Source organism: Sus scrofa, chromosome 9 (assembly GCF_000003025.6).
Source record: "Sus scrofa isolate TJ Tabasco breed Duroc chromosome 9, Sscrofa11.1, whole genome shotgun sequence".
NCBI classification, from domain to species: Eukaryota; Metazoa; Chordata; class Mammalia; order Artiodactyla; family Suidae; genus Sus; species Sus scrofa.
Genome location: NC_010451.4, coordinates 36,276,039 through 36,287,083, shown reverse-complemented (window position 1 = coordinate 36,287,083; position 11,045 = coordinate 36,276,039). Strand labels below are relative to the sequence as shown.

The window sequence follows — 11,045 nt, the reverse complement described above, 5'->3', positions numbered from 1 at the left end:
TCAGCAACAAAATAATAAATCCAAGCCTCGCGCCCTGGTTTAAGGAAGTTGAAAACTGGTGTTTTAACCAGCCTGTAAAATACCACTTTCATGGAAGATGTGTTTTCAAACATCTGGCCTACACACAAGCCTTTGAAACAACACACTCTTAAGTTGATAACCTCCTATAAATTCTTTCTCAGCCTATTAGAACAATATTGATTTTTCAGTATTTTATGTAAATATTCATGCCCTTAAAAAGATCCTGCTGAATAGTGTAACAGAATTGCTATATTTCTCCCTCCTGTTATGTAGAGGTAATAAAGTGTGCGATTGGACTGTGGTAATACCATAAGAAGAGAGGCTCTGCTGGTGCCATTTTCACTATTTGCGTTTCGAATCGAGATTCCTTTTTGTGGACAAGTTAAATTTTCTCACTTTTATGATACTATTGTCTCGGAGAAGCTGTAATTTTGGTATTTCCAGCAGGTGGCGCTCTAACAACTATAAAAAAGACCTGCATCAGAAACAATAATCTTTCATTTTATATTGCCTCCATGATATTCTGTTAAATCAAAGGGTTTTGTTTTAAAAGAGGGTATTAAGATGACTGTCCTTAGCAGGTATTGCTTTTGGTTAACAGTTGAAGAATGCAGGTCTCAGGAAAGTTCAAAATATCCTTTGCAGGTCCCACGGTTTGGTGGCTAAAGTGAAAACAGGATCCAGGATTCCTTTCAGTTTAGCAGCAGCTTGAAGTTGCCACTGCTTCTTGAAACAGTAAGTTCTGAGGGGGCCGTGGTTCCTGGGGAACTGCCGAGCTAATGAATGTAAATGCATCTCCAGTGAGACTAACTGGGAAGATTTTCCTGTAAAAACTAGCTTAATGGTGCAGTTTTCTCTGCGGCTCTGGATCCTGCGTCTGTGTGAGGTCTTCTGTATGCCTAGTCACGATTCTCTTTTCTATCATTACGGTGATGTGCCATTTCCATCCACATTTAATCACTTAGTATCTAGGCATATCCTCAGCCCTCAAAAGATACCAATAAATCAGGGAAATTCAGCAGATAGCCACTTAGCTGATTAAAAGGCAAGAGATTTATGAGGAAATTAGGTAATGCTGAACATGCAGTTCTCCAGTAGTCCTTTTATAGTGTTTTTGAGGTCTGAAGCAGCTTTACTCCTCTTGATATACCAAAAATATAGAATAGCAAAATTTTTCCTATAGGGTCTAATGTCCCAAAGTTTCTTCTCCCAAGGCCTCCATCATGGACTTTATTCCTGGTTTAAATATTACCCTCCTCTAGCAATCTTTCATGTGTAGACACTTCTGGAGAAAGAAATTGGAAGGAGGAGAGAAATGATACAAATGAAAAACATAGGTCATTTGAACAGTTATTGACTCCAATGGACCACAGCGAGCCTTCAGATAGTGCCATGTAATCATCACTTGATCAGCTATTATTCACACCTGCCCAATGGGGAGGCCAGATTCAATTCACCAGGTGAGGTTAGAGGGCATGCAGTGCTAGTAGCTGGAATGTGGAGGCCCACTTTCCCAGGCCTTGGATGTTGCTTTCTTTCTACTTGGTGACAGGGCTTTTCCATGTTAGCCTGAGTATTTTACATTGTTTCAGATTCATATTCTGACTTTGGCCTTGTGACTCCATGTGGGACTTTATCCACCTAAGTCTTCCTGAAAAGCCTGCTAGGCCAGTGTATGGACCTTCACATGAGGGGGGACACGCAGACACACACACACCACTGTCACCACCATCACCAATTCCTCCTATACACCCCCTGCAATCTTATTTTTCCAGAAATTGCAATTTGTTGATAAGATTGATTGCAGCAGCTTCAGGGAATCTGCCCTCACGCCTGATACACATCTGGAGGCATTTCTGTAGAATGTCATTTTCCTAGTCCACTGTTGGATTAAGTGTACAGGTAGACCTCATTTTATTGTGTTTTGCTGTGACTGTATTTTTACAAATTGAAGGTTTGTGGCAACCCTACCATAAGCAAGTCTATCGGTGCCATTTTTCTAATATCATTTTCTCGCTTCGTGTCTCTGTCACATTTTGGTAATTCTTACAATATTTTTGACTCTTTCATATTATTATATTTGTCATGGTGATCTGCAATCAGTGATCTTTGATATTGTAATTGTTTTCAGCACTGTGAACTGTGTCCTATAAGACAGTAAACTTAATTGATAAATGCTGTGAGTGTTCTGACTGCTCCAGTGACTAGCTGTTCACCCATCTCTATCCCTCCCTCTGGGCCTCGGTATTCTCTGAGACACAACAATATTGAAATTAGGTCTATTAATAACCCCAAAAGGCCACTAAGAATCCAAGTGGAAGAAAGAGTCACATATCTCTCACTTTAAATCAAAAGCTAGAAGTGATTGGAGTTCCCTGGTGGCCTAGAGGTTAAGGATTTTGTGTTGTCACTGCTGTGGCTTGGGTTGGATCCCTGGCCTGGGAGCTTCTGCATTTTGTGGTCATGGCCAAAAAAGAAAAAGAAAAGAAATGAAATGATTAAGCTTAGTGAGGAAGGCATGCTGAAAGCAAAAAAAACTAGGCTTCTTGTGCCAGTTGGCCAAATTGTGAATGCAAAGGAAAAGAGTTTTGGGAGTTTTAAAATAAATTTATTAGAGTACAGTTGATTAAAAAGTAGTGTTTCAGGGGAACAGCAAGGTAAATCAGTTAAAAGGAAAAGTTCTTGAAGGAAATTATAAGTGCTACTCCATTGAACACATGGGAAAAAAAAAAAAAAAAAACGGTGAAACAGCCATATTGCTGATATACAGAAAGTTTTAATGGTCTGGATAGAAGATCAAACCAACCACAACGTTTCCTTAAACCAAAGCCCAATTCAGAGCAAGGCCTCTTCAATTCTGTAAAGGCCGAGACAGGTCAGGAAGCTGCAGAAGAAAAGTTTGACGTTGGCAGAGATAGGTTCATGAGGTTTAAGAAAAGAAGCCATCTTCAGAGCTTCAATGGACAAGCCAACTCTCTTGTTAGATGTGTTAAATTGACTTTAACTTGAAGCCAGTGTTCATTTACCATTCTCCAAATCCTAGTACCCTTAAGAATTATGCTAAATGTACTCTACCTTCACTCTAGAAATGGAACAACAAAGCCTGAATGAAGCACATCTGTTTACAACATGATTTACTGACTTATAAGCCCACTGCTGAGATCTTTGGCTCAGAAAAAAAGATTCCTCTGAAAATACTACTGCTCATTGACAATGCACCTGGCCGCCCAAGAGCTCTAAGGCAGGAGTACAGTGAGATTAATTTAATGTCTGTTTACACGGCATTCATTCTGTATCCCATGGATCAATGAGTCATTCCAACTTACAAGTCTTAAAACTTAAGGAATACATTTCATAAGGCTGCACCTGCCATAGATGGTGATTCCTATGATGGATCTGGGCAAAATCAATTGAAAACCTTCTGGAAATGATTCACCATTCTAGATGCCTTTAAGAACATTCATGATTCATGCTATTAGGTCAAAATACCATCATTGACAGGAGTTTGCGGAAAGTTAATTCCAACCCTCATGGATGATTTGAGTGATTCAAAATGTCAGGTAACTGCAGATAAGGGAGAAAGAGCAAGAGAACTAGAATTAGGTGGATCCTGAAGATGTGACTGAGCTGCTGCAATCTCATGATAAAACTTGAACAAAAGAGGGGTTGCTTTGTATGGATGGGCAAAGAACGTGATTTTTTGAGATAGAATCTACTCCTGGTGAAGATGTTGTAAAGACTGTTGAAATGACAACAAAAGATTTAGAAGGTGATATGAACTTATTTAATAAAGCAGTGGCAGGGTTTGAGAAAATTGACTCCAATTTTGAAACAATTTCTACTGTGCGTTTGAAATGCTGTCAAACAGCTTTGCATGCTATAGAGAAATCATTTAGGAAAGGAAGAGTCAGGAATTTTCATTGTGGCTCAGCAGTAACGAACCTGACTAGAATCCAAGAGGATGTGGGTTCAATCCCTGTCCCCGTTCAGTGGGTTAAGGATCTGGCCTTGCCGTGAGCTGTGGCTGTGGCATAGGCCAGCAGCTGCAGCTCCTATTCTACCCCTACCCTGGGAACTTCCATATGCTGAAGGTGCAGCTCTAAAAAGACAAAAAAAGCATGATACTCAAGAACAACCGCTTGACAGTACTCGATTTGGTATCACTCAGGTCTGCCAGAGAGTGTTTTTAGTCTTTGAGAATTTGAAAATAAGTTCAGAGCTTTGGTTTTTGGCTGCCTCCCAGATAAAAGCTTCTACCCGGGGAACTATTAGAAATGCCAGCCAGAAGACTTAATATGCTGCTGCATTAAATCCTGAGAGAGATGGATTTCTTCATCTACATCTACAAAAGAACCGTAAACCAAATAGGCAGATAATCCTGGGTGAACTGGAGTTCACAAGTAGATTGGCAGCCCTGACCAGAGATCTCTTCTGGAAGAAACCACCGACTTGGGATCCCAAATCAGCCGGTGTAGATGGCGAGCACAGCTGGGTGCAATCCTGGCTTTTACTGTTGCTGAGTGAGCCTTGGGCAAGGGATTTCATTTGTGTGTGTGTTTTCTCTTCTGAAAATGGGAGGACTAAGTGAGAGCATGCCCGTCCAGTGCCAAGCACCTAGGGCACTGCCCCTCTGGCAATGTTTGGGGTCTACTGTTTTCTGACAGTGTTGGCTCTGCCACCTGGGCTGTGGTCACACTCCCTTCCTATCTTTCAGCTGTTTCAGGTTGCATTATCTCACTACCTCCCTTGTCATCTTGAGACACCCAGCTGTTTCTGCTGTAGACAGTGAAAGATGAAGATCCAAAAATAAAGGAAGTACAAAGTGATTTGTCGTTATTTATTTATTTTTTGCCTTTTTGCTATTTCTTTGGGCCGCACCCGCGGCATATGGAGATTCCCAGGCTAGGGGTCCAATCGGAGCTGTAGCCCTGGCCTACACCAGAGCCACAGCAACGCTGGATCTGAGCCGCGTCTGCAACCTACACCACAGCTCACGGCAACGCCAGATCCTTAACCCACTGAGCAAGGGCAGGGACCGAACCCGCAACCTTACGGTTCCTAGTCGGATTCATTAACCACTGCGCCACGATGGGAACTCTGATTTGTTGTTATTAATGTCACAGATATAAACTGCTCCATAAAATGGGGGCGCAGCTATGTCACATTTGTTTTTACTACTAAATTACTCTAGAACTCATAATCTTATCAGTACGAAGTTCTCTTTTTAGGGGCTCTCTCCCTGCACCCGAAATTACCTGAAAAAAAAAAAAAACAACCCAGTGGGGCTTCAGCAATTCTGAATGGGTGAGGGGTGCTTTCATCAACTTTTGTGCCCTCGCAGGATGAGTTGTCTCCAATTCATCAGCCTCAGCTGTTTCTTCTCCCAACATATGGTATAACTGTGGAGGAACTGGTCCTCCAAAGACTGACAGAGGATGGCCTTCCTGTCTGGGGGAGGCCTTAGCTGATCTAGCTGTGCACAAACCTGTTATGGTTCTTGATGGAGAATGAATGAGCAGAGCCTGTTGAAGTAACCAGGCATGTTGCAGTCCTAATACTCAGCTCTGGAACTTACACACAGTCACTCTTAAGGTGTCAGCTGGGCTTAGGAACTTAAAAGATCAGGTTGAAGTGTCTACTGCCCAGAACTACTGACTTCCTTTCCTGTCCAGGGCCCAACTTTTACGGGTCAAGCAGTTTTAAATTTTTTTTTTTTTTTTTGGTCTTTTTGCCATTTCTTGGGCCAATCCCCCGGCATATGGAGGTTCCCAGGCTAGGGGTCCAGTCGGAGCTGTAGCTGCCGGCCTACGCCAGAGCCACAGCAACACGGGATCCGAGCCACGTCTGCGACCTACACCATAGCTCACGCCAATGCCAGCTCATTAACCCACTGAGCAAGGGCAGGGATCGAACCCACAACCTCATGGTTCCTAGTCAGATTTGTTAACCACTGCACCACGACGGGAACTCCAGTTTTAAAATTTTCAATTCTCAAGCAATGAGATCCTGCTATAGACCACTGGGAACTGTATCTAGTCACTTGTGATGGAGGATAATGTGAGAAAAAGAATGTATATATGTATGTGGAACTGGGTCACTTGGCTGTACAGTAGAAAATTGATAGAACACTGTAAACCAACTGTAATGGGAAAAAAATCATTTAAAAAATAAAATTTTCAATCCTCAAAATGGAATAGTTCCCTGTCTAACCAGCAAGTCCTTCTAAGGGATGCAATACTTAAGACTTTGTGTGCCATGGAAGGTAACTCACCTTTTTAGGAATGATTCCCCCCAAAGATTCCAGTGTGTTCACACCAAATTCTGAGACAATGACTATTTTCAATGAATTAAACTTTCTTACTCCCTTCCAAAGGGAAGCTGATCTCCATGAAGTTAGGGTAGTTTTATGGTACTCTCCTGGCTGAAAAAGAGAAAAAAAAGCCCCCATGAATTTATTATCTGGAAGGTCACTCCACTATGTGAAATTTAGGATGATTTACACTTAATAAACTATTAAGTTTGAAAAATCTGTTTTTCATCAAAAGTACAACACCTGCTGGGAATCTTTCCTCTGACAGGATTAATAACTATTTGTGCGATTTTTTTTTTGTCATAGCAATAAAGTTTATTGCCAACAGTATTATTTCAGTTTTTTGGCCCAATGGAATGATTAGTTGTGATTTATTTACAGCAATGAAACTTTACATTTCATTTTATTATCTTTCTATTTCATATTTAGTTTCATGCCCTCAATCTCTCTCTCTTCTTTTCTTTCTTTCTTTTTTTTTTTTTTTTTTGCTTTTTAGGGGCACACCTGAAGCATACAGAAGTTCCCAGGCTAGGGGTCTAATTGGAGCTGCAGCCTCTGGCCTACACCACAGCCACAGCAATGTGGGATCCGAGTAGCATTTGTGACCTATACCACAGCTCATGGCAACGCCATATTCCTGACCCACTGAGAGAGGCCAGGATCGAACCCACATCCTCATGGATACTAGTCTGATTCCTTTCCACTGCGCCACAATGGGAACTCTATGCCCTCAATCTCTTGGTGTCAACTCCTGCCTCTCAGTCACTCTCCAGCCCTCATTTGATACTCACTTTGCTAGTCAGCTGCTGTCTTTCCACCCACCTGTCTCCATCATTTGGATGATCTGTGCCCATGAGGATAAATTACCTACACTCTAACTCACAATTTCCTTATCTCCTCATGCCAATGACTGTTAAAGGTAAATTAAGGAATACTCTCAACCATTATTTCCATATTACATCTGTGTTTTGTTATCACTCAGAAGTTCTCTACCTTTGTGCCTTAAATTCCCATATTCTGGAGTTCCCACTGTGGCACAGCAGGATCAGCTGCGTCTCTGCAGTGCTGGGATGCAGGTTTGATCTCCCACCCAGCACAGTGGGTTAACAATCTGGCATTGCTGCAGCTGTGGTGTAGGTCACAACTATGGCTTGGATCTGATTCCTGGCCCAGAATGCCATAAGCCTTGGGGTGGCCACAAAAGAAAAAAAAAAATCCTATATTCTTTATTCAGAGCACAATTTACATCTTCAAATTCTGCACATTGTTTTTCAAGTTCTTCTGATCTCTTAACTCTTTTTTTTTATTTTATTGGAGTATAGTTGACTTACAGTGTTGTGTTAGTTTCAGGTGTACAGCTAAGTGAATCAGTTATATACATATCTGTTCTTTTTCAGATTCTGTTCCCATATAAGTTGTTAATGAATATTGAGTAAATTTCCCTGTGCTGTACTGCAGGTCCTTGATACTTCCCTATTTTCTGTATGGTAGTGTGTGGCATGTTGATCCCAACCTCCTAATATATCCCTCCCCACAACATTTCCCCTTTGGTAGCCACTGATTTGGCTTCTAAATCTTTGAGTCTGTTTCTGTTTTATAAATTCTTCTGTATCATTTTTTATTAGATCATATATATTAGTGATCTCATATGATATTTGTCTTTATTTGTCTGACTTACTTCACTTAGTTTGATAATCTCTAGTTCCATCCATGTTGCTGCAAATGGCATTATTTTGTTCTTTTTTATGGCTGAGGAGTATGCCACTGGACTATATATACCACATCTTCTTTACCCATTCCTCTGTCGATGGACATTTAGATTGCTTTCAAATCTTGGCTATTGTAAATAGTGCTGCAAAGAACACTGGGGTGCATGTGTCTTTTTGAATTATGGTTTTCTCCAGATATATGGCCAGGACTGGGATTGCTGAATCATATAGTAGTTCTATATTTAGCTTTTTTAAGGAACCTCCATTCTGTTCTCCATAGTGGTTGCACCAATTTACATTCCCACCAATAGTGTAGGAGGGTTCCCTTTTCTCCGCACCATCTCCAGCATTTGTTTTTGTAGACTTTTTGATGATGGTCATTCTGACTGGTAGGAGGTGAAACCTCATTTTAGTTTTGAATTGCATTTCTCTAATAATTAGTGATGTTGAGCATCTCTTCATATGCTTTTTGGCCACCTGTCTGTCTTCTTTGGAGAAATGTCTGTTCAAATCTTCTTACCATTTTTTTTTTTTTTATTTATTTATTTTTTTTTTTGTCTTTTGTTGTTGTTGCTATTTCTTCGGCCGCTCCCGCGGCATATGGAGGTTCCCAGGCTAGGGGTCGAATCGGAGCTGTAGCCACTGGCCTGCGCCAGGCCACAGCAACACAGGATCCGAGCCGCGTCTGCAGCCTACACCACAGCTCACAGCAACGCCGGATCGTTAACCCACTGAGCAAGGGCGGGGACCTAACCCGCAACCTATGGTTCCTAGTCGGATTCGTTAACCACTGGCCACACGGGAACTCCCTTCTTACCATTTTTAAATTGGGTTGTTTATTTTTTTTTTTATATAAAGCTGTATGAGGTTTTTATGTATTTTTAAGATAAAGCCCTTGTCAGTCACTTGATTTGCAAAGATTTTCTCCCACTCCGTGGGTTATGTTTTCATTTTATTTATGGTTTCCTTTGCTGTGCAAAAGCATTTAAGTTTAATTAGGTCCCATTTGTTTATTTTTGTTTTTAATTTTCATTACACTAGGAGGTATATATGAAAAGATGTTGATGCGATTTATGTCAAAGAGAGTTTTGCCTATGTTTTCCTCTAACAGTTTTATAGTATCTGGTCTTATGTTTAGGTATTTAATCCATTTTGAGTTTATTTTTGTGTATGGTGTTAGAGAGTGCTGAACTCTTATTCTTTAATTACTTAAATTTTCCCCTTTGAATACTCTTTCTCCTTCCTATTCTGCCTAGAGTATGTGAGGGATTGCTTGGATTTCTTCCATTTTCACCTATACTTTTCATTTTCTTGCACCCACATCCTGCCCAGCAAAACCCCATTGCTGGATCAATCATATGATATAGCATTTTTTATGACTTTCCATACTGAGAGATGTAGATTGGTTCCAACCTGACAATCCCTACCCCATAATCTGTCCTCAATTACCTGCTTATCATCTCTGGTCTAATTTAGGAAAAGTGCATTGGAGAATTCCCAGGGTTAAGAGTCTGGTCATCTTCTATCCAAGTCAAGTGTTCTTATATGACTATACCTTCTACCAACAAGACAGATGATTCACCTGTCAAACTTCTTGAATGTATAATAAGCAACTGCATTCCTCCATTCAGAATGTACTGTTAATTTGCTACCTTCTGGCAGGCTAAGGACTAGTTCAAGAAGTTTTCTTGTAAGTATTAGACCTCAGATACCAGTATTCAAGTGGCATGTGTACCATATCTCCCTCATACTTACATTCTGCCCTACTGTGCTGAAAGGTGGGGTACAACCCCAGGGGCCCTTTGAGATAACGGAGGTTGTCCATCCCGTGACCTTCTATTAACAAGAATGTAATGTGGTTGTATTCTAAGAAATATGTACTTTATAGATCTCCATGAGGATTCAAGAATGATGTCTGACACTTAGTAGGCATTCACAAAAAAGAATTTCCTTTTCTACCCGTGCTTATGGATAATGCGGAGGAATTACAAACTTGGAAGAAAATTGTGCAGTGGTTCAGTATTTAGGTTTTGGAGAAACACCTGGATTTGAATTTCATATATTCTTTGTGACTTTGGGTAAGTTCCTTAACCTCTCTGAGCCTTAGCATTCTCACTTCAGTAGTTTCACCTCCAGGATTATTTTAAGATTTAGAATGTGAAGGGCTCGGCATGGTGCCTAGCACATAGTAAACACTCATTAAGGACATTATCTGACTTTGGTGCTGTACTTTAAAATCAAAAGAATACATTGTACATAGTTGATGCTCAATACATTTCTGTTGAATTTATTTAATTCCAGAAAATTATCTTTTTGGGGTGGATTTTCATGCTAGGGGTTCATTTGGTCTTTTAAAATAAGCTTTCCTCTAATTTACACAAATGATTGATTATTGTAATGAAAAACTGAAGAAGATAAGAATAAGGAAGTCACAAAAAAATTTTTCCAAATCCTTCCAACCAGAGACACCATCAATAATTTGGTGAATAATTTTCCATGTTTGTATGCATATAGATATATGATTAAAGTATACACATATACACACAAATTTACATGTATGGAGCTGTATATAGTATATAGCATCTTAAAATTTTCTTTTCTTTTTTGTCTTTTTAGGGCCGCACCTGTGGCATATGGAGGTTCCCAGGCTAGGGGTCTAATCAGAGCTACAGCTGCCAGCCTACGCCACAGCCACAGCAACTCCGGATCCAAGCTGCATCTGTGACCTACACCACAGCTCATGGCAATACCAAATCCTTAAGCCACTGAGTGAGGTCAGGGGTTGAATCCGCAACCTCATGGTTCCTGGTCGGATTTGTTTCTGCTGCGCCACGATGGGAACTCCCTAAAATTTTATTTTTTTGATTCAACAAGGTGTCATAGATATTTTTATAATGCAGAGAGTATCTTTCTAAGGGTTGAATAGTGTTTCCTTGAATGAATACCCTGGGGCCTGGTAAGTCAGAGAACTAGACAGTAGATGGCAGTGTTGAAAAGAAAATTTT

At 40.5% G+C, this 11,045-nt stretch overlaps 1 protein-coding gene across 2 annotated transcripts in view; it reads left to right on the top strand.

Moving 5' to 3' along the window:
• Positions 1-11,045, top strand: part of SLC35F2 (solute carrier family 35 member F2) — a 98,303-nt gene that overhangs the window by 54,278 nt on the left and 32,980 nt on the right. Inside the window, exon 8 of one of the 2 annotated variants that reach the window (XR_002335623.1) lies at positions 667-756. Coding sequence is in view for 1 of the 2 variants with exons in the window: in XM_013979350.2 (XP_013834804.2) it covers positions 667-687 (21 nt within the window). In the remaining variant the exon portion in view is untranslated. Of the gene's footprint in view, positions 1-666; positions 2,782-11,045 lie in introns of those variants that run through there. The other variant, XM_013979350.2, reaches the window with a different exon arrangement.